This window comes from Vigna unguiculata, chromosome 6 (assembly GCF_004118075.2).
Source record: "Vigna unguiculata cultivar IT97K-499-35 chromosome 6, ASM411807v1, whole genome shotgun sequence".
NCBI lineage: Eukaryota > Viridiplantae > Streptophyta > Magnoliopsida > Fabales > Fabaceae > Vigna > Vigna unguiculata.
The window spans coordinates 24,015,429-24,037,047 of NC_040284.1; the positions used below are offsets into that span (position 1 = coordinate 24,015,429).

A 21,619-nucleotide genomic window follows, 5' to 3' on the forward strand; every position below is an offset into this window, starting at 1 on the left:
TTTTTTTTCTTTGTGTTGGGGGAATTGAATATGTATATTTTGAATTTTGGTTGGCACCGACAGCTTGAAGAAGTAGAACAATGTTTCTCTTCTATGGAAGACTTTTTTTAATGGCACTCACTTCAATTTAATTAGATCTTCTTTTGATGAGATTGATGTTTCATGCATGTATTAATTCACCTATGCCTATTAATTGGGAACACACTGACCCCAGGAAAAGAGAGGGCTGGGGATGAGACATTCTTAAGAATAATATTTTATTTTGTACAAAATATTTATTACCTTTTTCTTCAGTTTTTATTTAAAATTTATTATAAGAATAAATTAGATAAAAAAATGTGTGATGCTGTTTTCCAGATTTAATGTTGTAATCATAAAGTCTTGGTACTTTTGAAATGTAATGGGATGGGAATTAATTGTAAAAAAAGCTACAGAAATTATCAGTGTTTTCATCCCAAAAAATAAGGGGGTGGGGGAGTTATAAGTTATTGCTAGCTTGCATGATGATGAATTTTTGCGTTAATAATGGTAACCGTTATATGAAATAAAAAGTTATGTGAAAAAAAAAATATTACGACTAATTTATTCTTTTCTTATTAATTTAGCGGATATGTGCAATGAGATCTTATTAATAAGAGAATATTTTGCAAGGTGAATTTGGATATTTGAGTTCGTGCTCTTAAATGTTGAATATTCTCTTTCCAAAGGTAATGCTTTTAATTTTGAGACCATTATAAAAGAAAAATTAACTTATGATGCATCATCTTATTTTATAGATATAATGTTCAGAATTTAAAAGGAAATGTAAATTAGAATAAATTATAATAGTAAAATTGTTTATTTAAATAGAAAAAATATTATTGATTTAACTCCTTAGTCGAAGTGTATAAAGAAGTCAAATTTTAAGAATAAAATAAATTATGTTGGCATTCCCTATTTTAGATAATATGTATGTTTTTCTAATACTTTTGTTTATAAAATTATGATTTTTTTGTTAAATTAAAAATGTCAAATTTAAACTTAATTTTTATATCATGTGAAAGAATAAACAATTTAATAAACAAATATTCAATATAAGTGGTTTCTAAAATTTAAGTTGAACTAACATTTTACTTTAATACAAGTGGTAGTGTTCTATTTATATTCAATGAAATGATTATAGTCTAAAATTTTATTATATCACTTGAATATGAAATAAATTATAAAAATTATAAAAAATTTGTATTATTTATCGTCACTTTCATCTATATATGATCAGATCACCAATATGACAGATCTAAAATATAGTCATATATACATAGTATACAATTATTCAAAATACTTCCATTTTACCTATATATACATAAATTAATATTATATTATAGATTGATATTATTTATTTATTTTTTATTCTATTATACTAAAACCAAATTGCATATAATTATTTTTGCGTGCAATTTTAAAAAATATATATACATAAAACAAAATTTGTAGGTAATGTTTTGTCAATTCATCACATAGCATTCAAATGCAACAAATATCCACGTCGTACATTTTGATTGATCATTATCAATGGTTCACATCTTCAAAATCATCCCTGTTAAACCGTTGACTTCTTCGCTTTAATCTGCAATATTATTTCATTATTTCTAGATTTTTAGGAAGGTAATTGTGTGTTAACCTACTTTAATTTGGAGCTTAACCATTGCTTATTTCTTTGCTCACAAGCACACTCAAATTATTTGAATTTTGGATATATTTTATAATTGAAAAGAGAATCTATGCTAAACTTTTACCTTTTAGTAAATAGACACCATAAAATTGCCTTTTATTTTTTACTTATAAGTATTTAAACTTTTGTTATTATTTCAATCAAACATTGTGTTAACTTGACGTTAAATTCGCTTTAGAAAAACTTGCTGTCAACATTTAACAGAATCAATTTGCACCACTAGTTGAATTAAATATTTTTTATTTTATTTTTTGTTTAACTAAAATATTAAAAACAAATTGTAAGGTACACGAGGAGTCCTCATTGTTGTTTTGCTAACATTGTCCTTTGGTTCCTAACAAAAATAATTTGTCTCCAACAACCTATTCAGTATTTGTAACAGTTGGTGTATAGTGTTGATTTGTCACAACCAATTATAATAGATGTAAGAAAATTACTGTAGAAGAAAGAGGCACTTTGGCAACACCTTGTTTATATTTGTCAGGTTTTATATATATAAGTAACTTTTTCATCACTTTTTTTTACACACATTTCATTTTTATCATTCTTAAACTGATTCCTAAACTAATATAAATCTCCCATAAGAGCTATAAAAACATTAGTAATAAAAAAATATTTATTATTAATGCTATTATTATTGAAATGATTGAGGACTAAAATTCATGAAAACCTAGAAAAGAAAATGAAATGGAAACAGAAAGAAATAGTTGCAGTGATTATGATAAAAAGGTTTCAAAGGAATGGTATATTTCATATCAGAGTGGTTCTGGCCCCACACTTCTCTGCATAACACATAGACACAAACACACTCATTCATTTTTCACTGTCACACACTGCCACCTGCATCATGCATCATGCATGCCCATGTGCTCCTCTGCATCTCTTCTCTTTTCTATTATACAAATTTCACTTTCAGTAGACTCACACGTGCGCCCTGTGGACTCTTATTACTAACACTACTTCATTATTTGACTTTTAACCACACCAGTCAAATAAGAGTATCAGGCCACCCCATCCAAATAAACCCTTGGGCCTTATTCTAAATATTCGGCCCATAATATATACCCTGAAAGGCCTACGCACTCTAAGAAATTTTTTCATAAAAGTATTTCGACTTTTACTTCCTGCACTTCCACAATTTATTCACACACCTCCTCAAATTTTCAAAATGTTTTATCCTGGCTCTCCGATTACATATTAACAAGTTTTCCAGAATTTTTGAAACAAAATATTTCAAACAAGATTTCCATAATTTAATTTTCAGAACAGAATTTTTGAAACACTTGATATACATTCTGAAACAAGTTTTTCGGAATGAAATTATCGGAACAAACTTTTCAGAATGCATATAATGTGTTCTAAGCTTTTCAGAATTCATGAAATATGTTAGAGTTTGAGCGTGTTTTTTTTTCTTGCATTTTCTTCCTCTACAACGTTCTTTTTCCTTTTTTTTTTTTATTTCTTACTCTAGTAGTGGTGATGATGAAAGCGATGGTGTCAGTGGTGATATGGTTGAGTGGTGAAAAATATTTGAATTTTTTTTTTCTTAAAATGTAGTGAGTTGGTATCTGCGAGAGTACATAAGCAATAGGAAATATTTTTATCAACAAAAAATCAAGAAAAATAAATAAATAAGAATATATTTTGTATATAATGATGTATCACCAATTTTTTGTGTTCCAGGTACAATGTAACTTTCTTGCGGTGTAGGAAAGTTATGGGTATTTATTTTAGTAGCCATAATAATAATTATTATTATTGTTTGTACAAAGTTGAGTATTATTCTTTGATTATTTGGTTTTGTCAGTTTTCATGTTATCGATTTTTTCGGAATATGACTGCATAAGGTAGTCTAAAGTTTAAGACAAAATATGGGTCTGAATTGAGATTGCAATAAATGGTGATCAAAAGATCACAACTACCTTATTTGACCTATTATTTATTGTGTCCTTAGTGGACTTTTACCTTTTGACAGGCATAATCATGGTCCAATCATTATATACTCTTCATTACGGGGACTAATCGAGATTATTACGGTGTTTTTTCAACTTCAGTTGTCAAATCTTGCTAACACACTTGCATAGGCGAGCATATTGATATACATTAATGTAGTAATGTGCTTGGTCCCAACAACTCATGTATTATCGGTATCGACATATTAATGAGTAATCAGTTGTACATGTACACTGGCTCCCAAGTTTGAGTGTCCAATAAATGCTTATACGAGGTGTTTTGCAAAAAAATATCATTATTTGAGTTCAACCTCTCGACTACCGTAGTTTCGCTATATGCATACTAGGCTTGAGATCACGTGACACGTATAATGGTGCTCAAATCGTAACTCCTTGAAAATGGAGCCATTGTTGTTTTGTCAAGGTTGATGTGATATGTCACGTGATCTCCATTGTTGGTTAGAGTTTGATGCTATGGCTGGGATTTAGTGGCATTTGGGTTTCCCCTTCTCAAGGTTTCCAAAATTTGGGGGCGAAGATGTGATCGACTTGACTAGTCTTGACTTGGTGCGTAATTATTCTTTTGTGCATGGGCAGCGTTGATAGACCCTATAGGTTTATGTTGAGTGTGCACATACAAGGAATGACTCGACTTCTCTATCTTGTTCTTCATACACAATTTTTTAGCCAAGGAAGGGCTTCGATTTCTGTAATGCTTCTCCTCTTGAGAGTCTTATGCTTTCTTCTCAACTTTATAAGCATAACATTGTGGTTCATTTGTTCATATTCTTCCCCTCTTGACCCGCTATTGCTAGTCATCTTTTGGGTAGTTACCATAAAGATCAGTGTCATACTCGACCCTATAGTGGAGCCATAATGTTGTACAAAGTAGAGTATCACCCTTTGATTCCTTACTTCTTATTGGTCCTATTGGTTTTCTTGAACTCTTCAGAGTGTACTTGAACAAAGTGTTTGACTGATGAAAATACATACCTCTTGGGAAGCCCAAGCCTAACATCAAATAGGGTAAGCTAGGGAGTGAGTGTTGGTAACCATATATCGAACTCTAAGTCCATGGTGTTTCTTGCCCAATTAAAAACACTTTAAGCTTGAACTTGATTGTTTTGTTACTCTTGTAGTAGGGTGTTATGAGATTTGGGTTAAATTGTTGTGTTAGATAGTGTGGGTATACTTGGGGTTAAAGGGCATGAGAGAGTAGTCTATGTGTTGTATAAATTTTCAGATAGTGTTATTCTCTAGTTATCATTAGACAATGGTTATGGTTTTTCTCCAGATTTGGGATTTGCATGTTATATTGTTGTGTTCTTTATTTTTATTTTATTTCACTGTTAGTTAAGTGATTCTCGAGGACAAAACGATAATACTTTTAATTGATAATGAGTTTTTTTGTATTCCAACGTACTAATACTCAAATCAATCATTGGTCTGAATTAAGGTTGTAATAAATGTTGGTAAAAAAATCATAATTACCTTACTTAAACCATTTATTTATAGTGACTCTCGTCCACTCTTACCTTTCGACAGGTCTAATTATAATCCAATCATCCAATAATCTTCATTAAGAGAGCAAAGAAGATTATTACTTTAAGGCTTAAATACCTTTTTGTTCTTCATTTTCGTAGTATTTGTTGCGGATGGTCCTCATTTTGGCAGAATGTTTAAAATGGTTCTCATTTTTATCGAATGTTTAAAATGGTCCTCATTTTCACAATTCGTGTTTTATTTGGTCTTTTTTCTGTAACGTCGTTTAAATCATTAACAGAACATTGTACAGGTGGTACGGTTTGTATTAGGGTGTGTTACGTGTACTATACATATGACTAATTAACGTTAATTTTTCAATTTAGGGGAAATTTTGCAATTAGGGAAATTTCTTCATCTTCGTCTTTCTTGAGCTCGGATTTGCAGAGGAAGCAGCTAATACTTGTCATTTCATCATTGGATTGCAGTTGCGCTCTTCATTTCAATTTTCCAGTTAATCATCATCAACGAGGTAAGTGGGTTTAGGGTTTTCTGGGTTGTGTTTGCTCGTGGGTTAGAATTTTCGTAACGATTGTTGAGATGTTCTGCATGGTTTCTAAATTACTTCCATGATGGCTATTTTTTAAAAGGAAAATACGGAGGTGAGTTGTTGAGTGTTGTGGGTAGAGATACTAATGATCAGTTACTGCCCTTAGCGTATGCTGTTGTGGAAGTTGAAAACAAAGAAACTTGGACATGGTTCTTGGAATTGCTTAATGGTGATCTTGGAGGTATTGACGTGTGTGGGACAATGACCTTTATGTCTGACCAACAAAAGGTATGTTTAATATATGTTCAATTTATTAATTTTTGTTTAATGTTGTAAGTACTAATAATCTTATCATTGCACAGGGATTAATGTTTGTCATTCAGGACCTATTATGCACTGCTGAGCGCAGGTTTTGCATGAGACATCTGTATGCAAATTTCAGAAAAAGATTCTCTGACCAAAAGTTAAAGAAAAGATACTCATGTGGAAGACTGCTAGGAGCATAATGAATGTGGATGCTCAACATTGCAGCTGTAGGAAATGACTTCTGATTATTATCCCTTGCTGTCATGCTATTGTAGCAATGAATTTCATCAATGTCAATGTTGAGGACTTCATACCAATCATTGATGTAGTGCATTTTGATGAGGATGAATTAATGTTATGAATTTAACTTCTTCCAGACTTAGATCAATTTAATTTTTCCCAAGCTTAGATCAATATCACTTACTTCAATGCTCAAATTAAGATGTCATTTTGAACATGTTGGGACTAATATCAACATAATCAAACTAATTCATTTCTTCATTTAACAATAGTAAAAAACATATTGGACTTTAAAAGATTACACACAATAACAGACGAATAATACAATAACAACACAAGTGAACCCTATTACTAATTGCAATCTCTTCTCAGCAACCTTCAATGACTTCTCCAAGTCATTAATCTGCCCTCGTTTGTGTCATGATGATGACATCCTTTTCATCAACCCCACCATTTGAAAAAGTTGTAACCCACATTATTGGAACCACCACTCTGTAAATCAATAAACCAAAAATTAAAACTAATTTATTATTATCAAAAAATAAAAACAGATTGTACCCAAAATTTTCTACCAATATTCTTTGGAGTTATTGTCATCCTCAAAGTTGCTATCTCTCTGCAGCTACAAATCGGGGTTAATCAATTTCTCGTTGAACCACCAACAGTGCACGAAGTGATACAACACGGTTGTCTCCAACGATTACAACCAGAGGTAAAGGAAGAAGATTGAGACCATAACATACCTATATAATGGGATTGCAGGCCAACAACACCAATTGAGAATGGAGGAACAAGATTGCCAAAACTCACCCACTGTCCAAATATTCCTTACCAAAATCATAGCTCACTTATTTATCCCCAAATATCTAATTACTATACATGTACAAGTACAATACACGTAACACACCCTAATACAAATCGTGCCACATGTATAATGTTATGTTAATGATTTAAACAGCGTTACCGAAAAGGACCAAATAAAACACGAATTGCGAAAATGAGGACCATTTTAAACATTCGGTAAAAATGATGACCATTTTAAACATTCTATCAAAATGAGGATCATCCGCAACAAACACTACAAAAATAGGACCAAAAATATATTTAAACCTTACTTTAATTATAATGTTTAGTTGAGTCCTCGACTTTAATTGTTTGTTCTTGCTAACACATTTGCATAAACAAGTACAGGTATACATAAATGTAGTAATATGCTCTTTTCCGACAACTCATATAGTCTCTCACACCAAATTGTTAACAAGTAATAGGTCGTACCGTACAATAATAAATAAGATAAATAAATAATTTATCATATCCGATTATGGGAAACACATTTTCGTAGATCGTTCTTCACCGTCTTTAGATTTGGTTTTATCTTGTTTCACAATCTTCCAAAATGTTTCTTCTTTCCTTGAACTCGCGGTTTCGGTTCAACCTTAAAAAAAAAAAAAGCTGTTGCATTTTTTAACATCCTTTAAGTCTTTTCTTAATTATGTTCATATTTCGTATACACTATTTATAATTTTTTATTTGCTTTTCCAGAAAAAAAAAAGTTTGATTCGCAATTTTTGATAATATAAATATTCTATTATAATAGAAAAGGACAGAAATTATAGAAGCTAGAGACTCGATCGTTGTAGAGGCCATTTTGTTCTATATAAAACATTTATATTATTTTATTCCACCTCAAATCTCGTAAAATATATGTGCAAATTAATTGAAGAGAAGCAAATTATTTGTTGCATTCTTATAGTAAAGATGTTGACTCGATGGAATGCCTGAATGAGACAGGCATTACAAATAATCATTATTTATATTTATTGAAGTAGGTAATGTGTCCACTATCTTTTGTTTGCTGTAAATTATATATTTATTTATTATTATTATTATTTTATTTAATGGCTAATATATTACTTTTTTCAATGAGACATGGCATGGATTCGTTATCTATTCCATCTTTCCTTTAACTTTCTTTTATTTTTATCATCTGATTAGATTTGTGTCTCTTTAACATTTTTGTGATGTGTTCATTTATTTTATGTTGAGAAATTAACTATAAACAAGTTATAGTTAAGCATATAAAATAAATCAATTCACCTATTAAAGATATTGACTTAAAATAAATTAATAGAATTATACTTCTAGAAAATAGATTCATCGTGACAAATTATACTATTAAGTTGGAAGCATTAGATTATGTTGGTAAGGTGAGTAACTCATTCTCAATTTTAAATTAGAAGTTTAGTTTCATTTATTTGATAAAATGGATTTATAAGATGTGAACAATCAAAGTAGTCTACCATGACCTTAATATCAAGGTTAAAATATTTTTTTTGTCTTTTTTTATTGAAATTATTTTATGTGATTTCTTTTTTTTATTCAATTAAATTTTAATTTTTGTTAAAACACGTATTTTACATCAGTATAAATTACTTAAAAAAATTTGTTATTTGTTTATTTATTAAACAAATTAAAAACAGAAAAATACTGCAATTTGATAATACGAATAACCTGATCGAATTGTTTTAACAAATATTGAAACTTAATTAAATAGTAAAATGAAATAAGAGAGGGATCACATTTAATGATTTCTACAAAATTTATGACAAAAAACCATTTTAGTTTAATATTAATGTTGAAACATAATTAAATTATAATTAAGCACATAACATATTAAGCCCTACTTAACCTTTCTTTACTTGTATGAATTATGACAAGTCCACTACTCCATTAAAAAATAATATAAATAAGTGAATACTTAAAAGTAAATTTAAGTGTATATTTTTCTGTGAATATGAATTTGAAGAAGAGTAACCAAATAAATTTGAGGATAAAATTTATGTGTTTAAGGAAGTTGGAAGTGGAAATGAGTGAATTTAAGAATAAAATTTGTAAAAAATTTTACAAATATAATTTGTCTTAATATATTAAAATATAAGATTACTTTTAATTATTATTATCTTCTTGCTCACAAGACTATGGAAAAGAGCACCGTTCACAATAAATTCGTCCATTTGTTTTTCTGTGAATATTTAATTCTTAGAAAATAACACAGCCAAAACTTTTCTAAATTTAATTTATCCTCTCAAGAATGAATTCATAATTAAACATTAATTTGAATATCAAAATATATTTATAGACACACCACTCCAAAAATTGAAAACCAAAACCGAGATCATAGAAAAAGATAGAGAAAAAACAACCTACAACCAAAATAAACAAGAAGAGACCTTAAACTAAAAAAAGAAACACAATATCAAATAAGACATCACATAAAGTGATTTTCTTTATTTATAACTTAAAAACTAGACGATAAACTTATATTTTTTTTATAGATATTCAACTTTTTATTTTTATTTAATGTAAAATTTATTCTCGCGTTTAAATTTTCAACTTGACATTTTGACCTTCAAATAAAACCGTGATACCAGAACTCCAATAGAAGCAGTGAAAACAATGTGCATCTGATATGATAATTTGAATTTTGAATGTGAGAATAAATTGACGTGAAGTTATGCGGCGGATGATAAGGTGGGTAATTGAGAAGAAGAAGAGGTTGTTAACAAATAAGTAATGAGTTGGTACAACATTTTCTTCATTATTATATTCATTCTCTTCAATTGCTTATGCTTTTCTTTACCTTTCTTTTTATTTTCTTAATCAAAGCTACAGAGCCTATAATGTTCCTTATTATTTAATACTCTCACCACAACACCTAAGCCTCTAGTGTATTTGTTTTTTTTCCCTACTTTATTACAAGAATCTTTCCCTAACTAGCCTTTTTTTTCTATGAATTTATTACAATTTCAAATTCATAACTATTTATAGATTTAATTAAGTTTAACTTTTCATTAAATTTTTATATTTTTTAACATTAAATCTTTTATGGTTATTGAATATTTGAAAAATTTTATATTTTCAATTCAATATGTGCTGTTTAATTTTTTTCATTAATGAAATGACATACTTTTTATATCTTGTCCGCGATTTTATATTATTGTTTTCATATATAAAATTATATAATTAATGTAGAAAGTATTATAATAATAAAAGTCAATCATATTTTTCATTAACTATAATATTATCTTATGTTAATCGATAAATATTACAATTTTTAATATCTAATACCTTACATAAAAGAAACAAAAGTAATAGAATAATAGTTATATCATCCATTAAAATTAAACTACAGATACTTAATTGAAAAAAAAGTAGTCCATAAAAAAACTAATATAGGCTCAATTAAAAACACATATATTTATAATAAATTTAAAACTTAATTAAGTCTTATTTACATAAAATTACCATAAATAAAAAAAGTCGCTTTTTATAAATATTAAAATTATGAAAAATAAATCTGACCAGATTATATAAAAAAAATAGTCAAATGACTTTGTTATCATGCATATATATATATATATATATATATATATTAAAAATTAAAAAAATAATAACTGACAAATAAAAAAAGAAAATAGAAATATTTTTATAAAAAATTATAAAAATAATTGTTAATTTAAAAAAAATTAATAAATAATTATATTTTAAAGGATAAAATTGAAATTTTAAAATGTGAAAAAGAAAATTATATTGTTCTAAATTTTAGTAGCTTGGAATCATATAATCTCAGTAATAATTCTTAACTTGTAAATCCTTGATTAGAGCATAAATCACGTTTGAAGATTTATTAACTAGTAAAAGTTGTTGACTAAGGTTTCAATTTGAGATGAGTTTGATAAAAGGTTTTAAGCTGTATTTAGCAGCTTAGAATTATATAATCTCAACTAAAATTCTTCACATGTAATTCCTTGATTAGAACTTAAATCACTTTTAAAAATTTATTAACCAGTAAAAGGTGTTGACTGAGGTTTTAAGTGGTTTGTTGCTTTCACGAACGAGCTTTAATTACTAGTGTTGGAGAGATCTGAAGTTGTATTAATGATGAATTGTTAATTATTAATTAATCACCCGAATGTTGACTCTTCTATCATTTTCGCTTCCTCTCATAATCATGAGCTTAAACCTTCATTGAATTAACCAGCTTTCATAATTTGCAATGTAAAACGTCGTTTTCTTTCTTCCAAACCAACCACGATGACGAAAGAGCTTCTGCAGCTTCCTCTGCTGCAGCTCCAACAACGGTGTCGTTTTGAACTTCCTTTGCCAATGTTGAACTTCGCATTCTCAGATTCGTCTCTTCCCTCTGCCTTTTGAATCCCTTCTATCGACCTCTCTCAACTTCTCCTTATCCCGTTTCAGGTGCACTTTGCCTTTTCTTTTTCTTCTTTTCCTTTCATTTTTGCCTCAAATGTTTCATTTCGTTTTCTCAGTTTTTATTTTTTTTATTTTTTCAGTAATTTTTTGGATTTCTCTCCATTTTCCGCGTTTGCGTTTTCGGCGCTTACTTCTATTTTGTTATTTCTGGACTCCTCTTCGAGAAATTCCTGGTCTGTAACCGCTTTTCACTGCGGAGTTCGTGAATGTAATTTGTTTAAAAAAAATAAATAAAAATAATAATAATAAATTAAGAGTGAAAAGAGGTTCAGCGTTTTTCTTAATCCTTCTGCAGTTTCTATTTCTCTAGGTTTCTCGCTAAGAATTACTATGCTGGTTAACCTTCATGCGTAAGTTAAAGTAATCGGTACTTACTTGACGGTATTGTGCACAGTATTACAATGTTGTAACCTTGTTGCATGTACAATGAGAAAGGGAGAAAGTTAAGGAGCTTCCTTTGGCATTTTAGTTAAATTCCTCCCGATGTAGCGCTAGATTTCAGTGATTGACTTTGAAATTTGATTTGTGGTTTTGTATTATACTATTAGCCCTTTTTTCTTTTTAAATTTTCTTAAGGAATCGGACTTGCTTGTATCTAGGAGAGGAAAATCTGTTGCTAACTGATAACATGGAGCAGTATGAAGTGCTTGAGCAAATTGGAAAAGGCGCTTTTGGTTCTGCTCTTCTTGTGAAGCATAAGCATGAGAAGAAAAAGTGAGAATTGAACTTATGTGCATTTTTCCCTTTTAAGCATCTATATCTATTTATCTGTGCATTTTAAGTTTGTCTTTACAATTATGTAGATATGTGCTGAAGAAGATTCGCCTTGCCCGCCAAACTGAACGCTCTCGTAGGTCTGCTCACCTGGAGGTTTGTTCTTAAATTGAATTTTGAAAAATGGATTAACTTAAACATCATGTGCTGTTTTCTGTAATATCGCTTTCTGTGCCTGTGTTCTACTACATCGTTCTTGCCTTCCTGCTGTGATTTTTTTCAGGGTGTCTGCTTCGGCGAATTTCATTTTCTGTCAGGTTGAAAGAAATTTCAAACCTTTATATGAATATGGCTGTAGACTTAACAACCTATTATCTTCATACATTTGATGTGACTATGAGTCAGTATATTATTGTGAATAGGATTCAGTATATTATTAATTTTTTTTTTCTTCTTTTTCTCTGTTTAGATGGAGCTCCTCTCCAAATTAAGGAACCCATTTATTGTGGAGTATAAAGATTCATGGGTAGAAAAGGTATGTGGTTCTTGAATGGAACTTCTCTTCACCTCCTGATTTGATTTCATCATGTTAATATAAGAATGGATTCTGTTAGATGCTTTACCTATCAAGCTTCTATTGGATGATCGCAATTAAGTCTCTCGACATTTGCATTATAAAGTATTTGTAGTTTTATCTCGTGGACTTGGTGTTGTGCTGACAATTATATGTTATTTCATTTTGTTTCATTTGCCTTGATAATTTATTGGTGTCACCAATGACGGGTTAGTTTGCATCTTCAATGAAATACAGTAATGTTGGCTAAAATACTAGGTTACATAGCTATGCTATAGTTAAGATTTAAGTTTATTCTCTTGTTTGGATAATCACTTCATCTATTTTCTTTTATTATTACTGTTTGTCTTTATTGTTAATTGTTCATGGATGACTTAGTAATCTAACTTCCTCCTCAGGGTTGCTATGTATGCATTATTATTGGTTATTGTGAGGGTGGAGACATGTAAGTTTCTTTTCTCATTTTTACTAGCTTACAAGTTATGGTTATGTTTTCTTTCCCTTGGTTATTATTTAATACATTGGGTTGTTAATATTGTTTTAATATACCATTGATGAAACACAGGGCGGAAGCTATAAAGAAAGCTAGTGGTGTTATGTTCCCTGAGGAGGTTATGTCTGGTTTTTTCTTTCCTTGCAGAAATTATGAATTTTTATGTGTCTTTTCCTTTAGACATGAATATTCATCTTTGAATAAACAAGATAGTATTTATATTTGGACAATTAGAACCTAAAACGGTCTTCTATTTGCAGAAACTATGTAAATGGCTTGTTCAACTTCTTATGGCGCTTGATTACTTGCATGCGAACCATATTCTTCATCGTGATGTCAAGGTTAGCTAAAGAATCTTCTTTGCTTAGTGAGAACATTCCAATTTCCATGTAAATTCCATTAAGGAATATATTAATGAGAATTATGTATTTCTGTCAGTGTTCAAATATATTTTTGACAAAAGATCGTGACATACGCCTTGGTAAGTTATTCTATTGATCCTTTAAATAAAGCATAATTGCATATATGGTTTACAGTTTGCTTACAGATGGTCAATGATGAATCAGGTGATTTTGGACTTGCCAAAATGTTGACTTCCGATGATCTAACTTCCTCTGTAAGAAATGTTTAATCTAAGAATGAGTTAGCCTTCCTTGCAACTTTTGTATGGTCATCATAAGTACTGTCTTGTAATTTAGGTCGTCGGAACTCCAAGCTATATGTGTCCTGAACTCCTTGCTGATATACCTTATGGCTCTAAATCAGATATTTGGTCCCTTGGTAAGTACTATTTGATAAGTTTTTTTATTATCTCGTTCATTGTGTATTCATGATCTCTGAATTCGGTTATTCAGGATGTTGTATATATGAAATGACCTCGCTTAAGCCTGCATTCAAAGCATTTGTAAGTTTTCTTCTACGATCACACTTTTTTTTTCTTTCTTTTTGTACGTTCTCTTAGAACATATTTAATATTTTATATTTTTTCGTGTAATATTACCAATTTTCTGTTTGTTATAATAAGATGCCAATGTCTGAATATCAATTTGATTGATATTGAATTGAATTTGAATCCCTTAAAGTGAGGCGTGCTGTGCACCCTAAAATATAGGAAAAATTGTGGAGTTATAACGGATGACTTAAATAAACAATTAGTTTTGTTATGCATGTGCATGTATACATACACATTATAACTATTGAGTTGTTAAAATGTACTCTATTAATTTTTCGATCAATGGTTATACCTCTGCATTTTATTCTCTAAAATATGCTTTCCTCTTTAGGCAGCCAAATCCTCTTTCTATTTTGTCATGACTTTCTTAATTGGTTATCAGCTGCATGGCTATCCATAATTACATATATCTCTCCAAAAGCTTGAAAACTACTTGCATTTACTGATTTTATATAATTTTGGAAAATATTGTTGTATTTTAAAAATATATATATATATATAATTGTCTTTCAATTGTTTCAAACAGGATATACAGGCCCTGATTAACAAAATTAATAAGTCCATAGTGGCTCCATTGCCAACAAAATATTCTGGTGCATTGTAAGTCTTTGTTCTTGTCATTTAGTTGCTATGGCCTCTACTTTTAGTTCTTAAATTGCTCTGCCATGTCTTAATGCTGTTAAATGTGGAACTTTTATTGACCTAATGCCAAAAATTGCCGTAACTAACAGCTTTAGGCAAGTCAAAGCTCACCGAAAGTGAGGTTACTTGTAAATTTATTGCAATTAATCAGTTATATTATGAACTGTACGATTGTTCTAACAATTTTTTTATTTCACTTTTGGCAGTCGTGGTCTTGTCAAAAGCATGCTGCGGAAAAATCCAGAGCTTAGACCTAGTGTACGTATAATATAAGAGTTATCCTCTGACAATGGAATAATTCTATGCAATTTAATGGTGCAGCTTTAGTGCCGTGTATCATGTTGGAGATAGGTTGGGCTGATGATGGGTTCCACATTCAAACTTCAATGATAATTTTCGTTTATATAATGACTAAATATTTATTACCTATTCTCCATTCATGTTAACATAACTTGCATTGTGCAAAAGAATAATTTTAGTTTCTTTATTAAATCAATAATAAACTTATTACTTACGTGTGCATCTTGATGAGTAAGGAAGTGCTTACACGTTTGTAAAATTTTAAATATGTCTGCAGAAATCTAAACTTCATAGTATGTGATTCTGCATTATCAGAATCAAATTTAATTTGTTTGGATAGATTTAGTGAGTCAATTGTGAAAATACTTGTCAGGTGTTCAGTGCATTCAACTTGAAAGGTCAAATGGTCATAGAACTGGTCATATTGATGTAAAACCAGTAATGAACATTTATTATTTCGTATCTTAAAAATATTTTAAATATGTTTGTGAAAATATTTATTATTTAAATAAAATTACGTTTTTATCAACATAAAGGGTGACAAATGACGTATTGATGTTATTATTTAGTCTCAAACGAGGTCAGCACAGATACGGTTATTACTGTTTTTTATTTAAATTTGGTTTACTAACTTGGTTTTTCCTAATATTAAAAAAACTAGTTTTTCTATATTGTATTAGTTTGCTTATTATATAATTGTAAAAATATATACATAACTATGCTTTAACTAGAGGAGACTGGTGAAGTGTGAATCACGTAGCACCTTTGTCAAGTCAATGACTGATCTGGCTTTTAAAACAATGCTATGTGTTTAGTGCGAAGATTGATTGTGAAGTGACATTGGTTGTGTGAAGTGGAGTTCTGTAACCATGCTTTCTTGCTTATTTTCCTTCATGTACTTTTGGATACAGGCTGCAGAACTACTCGGGAACCAACATCTTCAACCTTATGTTCGTAAGGTCCATCTCAAAATCAATAGCCCAAGGCGAAGTACTTTGCCAGGTATTTGGTCAGAATCCAACTACATGAAGAAAGCTAGATTTTTGAAGTCAGAAGATGATCATGTTTCTGTCTCTGGGTATAAGTGGCATTCTATTAGTAATGATAGGACTTTAAATCCCAGTGTATCAGGAGCGGAGGTAGATTCTCTATGCTCTACGCTAGAGATAGACTGTACTCCTGATAATTTAAATCAAAGATTTGCTAAACTTTCTATTGGAGACAATCACGATTTGAAGTCACAGCATAAGTCAGCTGTTTCGAGAACTTCTAGTAATGCCAGGATTCCTACGCTAACTACATCAAAAGCTTCTGCCACCCCGAAGAAATCAATGGTATCCTCAAAGAATCATAAGACGGTAAGGCAAGCCAGAGTCAATCAATTTTTAATGTTTGCCTTATGGTATATCATGAACAAACTTAAGCATGTGATCTCAGTTGCGTGATCTCTGTTTTACAAGGAACTACTCTTGCATGTGTAATGGTATTGTATTATTCAATTTAGAATTTTTTTTTCCTGACTTTCTGAAGTCCATGGTTGTAGCTTCCCGTTTCACACAATATGAAACAACCTGTCCATACAACTCGCAGAGCATCATTGCCGTTCCCACAAAGTTGTGCCATTCAGCTGCCTCCCCGCAGGTCCAGTACTGGTTTACTTTGCAATGTAACCTCACCCAATATTTCAGTTAACTCTCCCCGGATTGATAGGATAGCAGAATTCCCATTAGCATCATATGAAGACCAATTGTTTCCCATCAATAGATGTTCCCCAAACTCGGTACAGGGTTCCTCAGGTTCTCCTCCTTGTGGCAATGATTCAACATTGATAGACAAGTGCACAATCAAGGTATGTGACACATCCTATGTTAAGCCAGGATGTACGGATGCTTGGCAGGGAATCAAGCGCAGCATGCTCAAGAAAAACAATGAGGATAAAAGTGGGTCATCTGATCAAAATGCAACAGCTGGAGCATCAAGCCACAACTCTTCAGACTTGCACTGCCGGCAGTTTGATACTTCATCATTCCAACAAAGGGCGGAGGCATTAGAAGGTCTGCTTGAATTTAGTGCCAGATTACTGCAGCAGGAAAGGTATGGAGAACTCGGGGTTTTATTAAAACCGTTTGGGCCAGGGAAAGCTTCCCCAAGGGAAACTGCTATTTGGTTGAGCAAGAGTTTCAAGGAGAACACTTTCAGCCGAGAACAATCCACTTAAACTGCTGTAATATCTCATAGTCATGCTTGTAGAGTCATGTGTTTCATTTCACAATTTAGATAGCAATTTTTTTTATAGGTAACAACGTTTTTTCATTTACCCACTTTCTTTTCACTTACTGAGCAAATGATGTAACTCACTTTCAATCTGATGAATGACCATAGTTCTTTTCACGAATTGGTAACATAATCGATCTGAGTAATTACCTAAAATGATAAATATCTAGAAACATTTTCTAAACTTTTATTTCACTTCCTATTTGTCTTTCACAACCCATAAAATAATTGTTCGTATGTAAAAGTTAACACAAATTAGGGATCAAAAGCACTTGTTATATCTACGTTTTCCCTTTCATAAATGATTTGGTTATTGTACTGGCATCCTAGCACATACCACCGCTTTTCTTGCGAAGTACAGGTAGATGGGTGATGAAATTGCGTTGCCCAAACTAAAACACATTTTATAGTATTGTCACAAAGCAGGAGAATTCAATAATAGGAATCAGTAGTGACCGAGCTGCTGCCAAAGGAATCGCGCTTGCTGTCCCCACGAAGATTGCTAGACCAAAGATCCAAGCTTCCATGATCGAAACGTAATGAGTTTGAGAACAGATTTTGTCTTGGACCATTCAATGGAGATTCCACAGACTTCCCTTTGTTCCTCATTCCCCTTTTGGGTCGCTGTCTTGGTTCACTCTGCGACCTTGCTTTGGCCCTTGAAGATTCTGTCTTGTTCATGTAATTTGGTGACAGTGATTGGCGGTGAGGCACCGAGTGACGCTGAGAAGTTGATAAGGCGGCCATTGCCGTTGTGTTAAATCCAGACATGACCCGGAAGTTCTCTGGGCTGTTTGGTTCTACGATTTGAGTATTCTTGTATTGATGTTTTCGTTTGGAAACAACCGGCACATGCTTGGAATAGAATGTCATGGAATCACGTTCTCTGGCCTTAACATATGAACCATCTAGAGGGCCACTTCTGCTTTTCAAAGCCTCCAACATTTCTTCCACACTCATATCCTTTGAATCCTACAAATAATAGTCATATTATTGATATTATCTGGATTGCAGCATAACAGAACAGGTAACTGAATATTAGCCAAAAACATCATTACGATGATTTTTTAAACATCAGATGATAAAATCGAGGTCTTTTGCAGAGTCTGAATCTTACTTTATTTTCTTCTGTTGCTAGGTCTCTGAAGTGTGCAACTTCTCTATGTTGTGGAGGCTGTTTTCCAAGGAGGTTTACTTCATCTGCCATTTGAATTCGGTGAATTCGCGCTCTAACTTGTATCGCCATCAGCGCATGCATTCCACGCAGTGTAGCAGTTGTTTGTTTCCTCACAAGGTGACCCCTCACTAGTGCTTGTAACTTTACTAATCCCCTTAAAGCATGCAATGCTCTCTTTGCCTGAAAATTTACACGAAGATATAGGAAAAACTACCAAATAGCTAGATGTAGTAGCCATAAAATATTTTACAAGAAATTCATACCAAATATGAGCGAAAACCGGCCTGAATCTTTGTAGCAGCTTTGTTTTTATCTTTATAACTTCTTGGCAGTGGTGTTGGAAGACGCCTCGAAGCCTTTGTTTCCAACAAGGCTTGTATTTGCAGTTTTGCAGACTCACCTGAGTCAAAAGACCTGGAAAATTTATGCCCTACTATCTTGCTCGTTATTCTTCCACCTGTTAGTTTTCCAAAGCTCCATCTGCGCTTCACTTTTGGACTCACAATCAAACTTCCCGTGTTGGAACTCTTACTATCCTCAGATGCATCGATCTTCTTGATTTTCTCATCTTTTTTCCCCAGAAGAAAGTTCCTGATCCATTTGCTGGCTTTTCCCATTTCTTGTTTTCTGTTTCTCACCTGCCAAATGAAGAAGCCACAAAGCTTCCTATTGCCTGAAACACCACATAATCAGTACATACACATAAGGGGTCTTGTCTTCTAGTTCATGTGTTAGTTTTAATCTTGTTACATACACTACACATCCATTATATATATACACTGCATTCTTCAACTGTACTAATTGCTCACTGTAACTCTTTCTGGGCGTTTGTGCTGCTATTTAACTATATTCATTGCGGCCTTTGGCCTGCAAAGCTTTCTCTGTTAAAGCCACTTGGCACTTGCCACACTCGTGGAGCATTCCACTTCAACATTGCCTCAGCTTGATCGTCAAGAGCTGTAAATTTTTCTGACTTCAGTAATATTTAGGGGACCATGCTGTAAAAATCAAAGGGTTTTCTCTCTTTTTTTTATTCCAATAATCAATGCAGTGTCTCTCTATAGAAATAAGAAGGTAGAAAAGTCACGGTTTTATAACATTTTAAAGCTTCTTTGAGGTTTAATCAGGGATTCAAGGGCCATGAATGATAGTAATTCTTTATTCTATCAATCTCTATTCAAGGAAAAATTACTGAACAATTTGGAATACCATATATCTATCCATGGATATATAAGATTGTTTCGCTCAAATCTATTTAATTAGAGCATTCAATCTAAGTTTTTATATATAATCATGGAAATTCAAATCTGTTAATGACAAAAAAAAAAACTATTATCCCAATGCCCAATTTATTACAGGTGTGATTATGTTACCAAATTGTTACAATCCTATTATTGAGGTTTATATTATTAATGATCAAGTACTGGAAAATAAACAAAAGTGATAAACCATGGTCTCTAAATGTTTACTGCAACTCATCAACATCAGAAGTTAGCGTCGAAGATAAAGAAAAAAAAATCAACATAACTTACTTTATTATATGTGTTGACTTGGAATTTGTCTCTATGCTGTTGTATTCTTTGGGGTTGGGCTGTGATATAGTCAATAATACGCAGCGTTAGCTACTCCATAGTTAGAAGATTTTTATGGCCTTTCACCTCAACCCACTATAAGAAATAGACTTAATATTTAGTTAAATACAGTCATTTAGTAATTAGTATGCTATTTTATTTTTATCGTTTCTCTGCATCATGTTTATCGATCTGATGCATATCAATAATAACAAATAATACATAAATCACATAAATGTGTTTTTATATATATTTGCCATCCAGTTCAACATTCAACCTGTGAATGTCCTTTTCAATAATACGCTCATAATTTAAGAATTAAGATCAAAATCAATTTAAGTACACTTTCTTCTTCCAAATTTCTGAGATGTCTTTTACGAATAAATTACAATACTAAAATAGAGTCTTGCGCTTAATTTTCATTATGCTATTGTTTGAATATTGTGATGAATTTCCGTCTTATAATTACATCAAAGGTTTTGTTCAAACTAATAAAATGTAACTTAATAGATATATTATTTACAACGTCTTGAAGTCCTCTCTCGTATGAAAAATTATGTAATATATATTATGTTCTCTCACAGCAATTTTAGGTCCAATTTGCGCCGAATAAGCCATTAAGTCAACCTTGGGTCCGGCAATCCAAACAGGGAATAAACTAGAAATATTAGGTTCATCTCCACTTCATTCCTATCACATCTAGTAATGGTAAGTATTTAGAATGGTAATATTTTGAAGAAAAAAAATCCACTTAATAACTTAAAATGATAAGATTTTATTTATATTTATTTTATTTTATTTCAAAATTTAATATTTGTTATTATATTATTTAAATGTGTTCTCAATTAAGTGTCCTTGTTCTTTGTATTAAATTATTATTTCCAGTATATGTGAGAATGTTAATCCGATTTTAATATCCTTTATAATGCGATTTGTAGTAATTATTTTTCTCTTAACATGTGGTGGCTGTAGTTTAGTGGTGAGAATTCCACGTTGTGGCCGTGGAGACCTGGGCTCGAATCCCAGCAGCCACAACTGTTTTTAAAAAACAAATTATATTAATTTAACAAATTTAAACTAATAATGTTCGTAAACATAATGTGGCTGTAGTTTAGTGGTGAGAATTCCACGTTGTGGCCGTGGAGACCTGGGCTCGAATCCCAGCAGCCACATCTATTTTTAAAAAATAAAAAGATTATATAATTTTAGTAAAATGCACTATTTATGGTCGTAAACATACTGTGGCTGTAGTTTAGTGGTGAGAATTCCACGTTGTGGCCGTGGAGACCTGGGCTCGAATCCCAGCAGCCACATCCTGATGATCATTTCTTAAACTTTTAACAATTTCTTGCTCCTGCCTTTTGGATTTCTGAACCAAAAATTATTTTCAAACTCTCAACTGTAATG

The 21,619-nt window shown here is 31.3% G+C and overlaps 2 protein-coding genes and 3 non-coding genes across 7 annotated transcripts; 4 read left to right on the top strand and 1 right to left on the bottom strand.

Annotated features, from left to right (window-relative positions):
• Nucleotides 1-11,188: 11,188 nt before the first annotated feature.
• LOC114188684 (serine/threonine-protein kinase Nek2-like) lies at nt 11,189-17,585 on the top strand. 3 transcript variants are annotated; one of them, XM_028077279.1, is made up of 16 exons: nt 11,189-11,500; nt 11,596-11,688; nt 12,115-12,229; nt 12,319-12,385; nt 12,699-12,764; nt 13,202-13,248; nt 13,369-13,414; nt 13,557-13,637; nt 13,735-13,777; nt 13,863-13,912; nt 13,995-14,076; nt 14,151-14,200; nt 14,775-14,848; nt 15,097-15,148; nt 16,102-16,548; nt 16,734-17,585. In XM_028077279.1, the coding sequence occupies exons 3-16, from the start codon at nt 12,144-12,146 to the stop codon at nt 17,406-17,408; spliced, it is 1,866 nt and encodes a 621-aa protein (XP_027933080.1). In that variant the 5' UTR covers nt 11,189-11,500; nt 11,596-11,688; nt 12,115-12,143; the 3' UTR covers nt 17,409-17,585. The 3 variants fall into 3 exon arrangements, with proteins under 3 accessions (XP_027933080.1, XP_027933081.1, XP_027933078.1); XM_028077280.1 differs by lacking the exon at nt 11,596-11,688 and having other exon boundaries at nt 12,092-12,229; XM_028077277.1 differs by lacking the exon at nt 11,596-11,688.
• Nucleotides 17,586-17,682: 97 nt separating this feature from the next.
• Nucleotides 17,683-19,568, bottom strand: LOC114188685 (protein IQ-DOMAIN 14-like). The gene is made up of 3 exons (XM_028077281.1): nt 18,905-19,568; nt 18,582-18,821; nt 17,683-18,436 (listed from the first exon to the last, which is right to left on the bottom strand). Exons 1-3 carry the CDS (start codon nt 19,256-19,258, stop codon nt 17,897-17,899), a joined length of 1,134 nt encoding a protein of 377 aa, XP_027933082.1. The 5' UTR covers nt 19,259-19,568; the 3' UTR covers nt 17,683-17,896.
• A 1,606-nt stretch (nt 19,569-21,174) lies between these two features.
• Nucleotides 21,175-21,246, top strand: TRNAH-GUG. Its single transcript has one exon. It is a non-coding gene; the product is annotated as a tRNA-His (tRNA).
• A 66-nt stretch (nt 21,247-21,312) lies between these two features.
• Nucleotides 21,313-21,384, top strand: TRNAH-GUG. The gene has a single exon. It is a non-coding gene; the product is annotated as a tRNA-His (tRNA).
• A 69-nt stretch (nt 21,385-21,453) lies between these two features.
• TRNAH-GUG lies at nt 21,454-21,525 on the top strand. The gene has a single exon. It is a non-coding gene; the product is annotated as a tRNA-His (tRNA).
• Nucleotides 21,526-21,619: the final 94 nt, after the last annotated feature.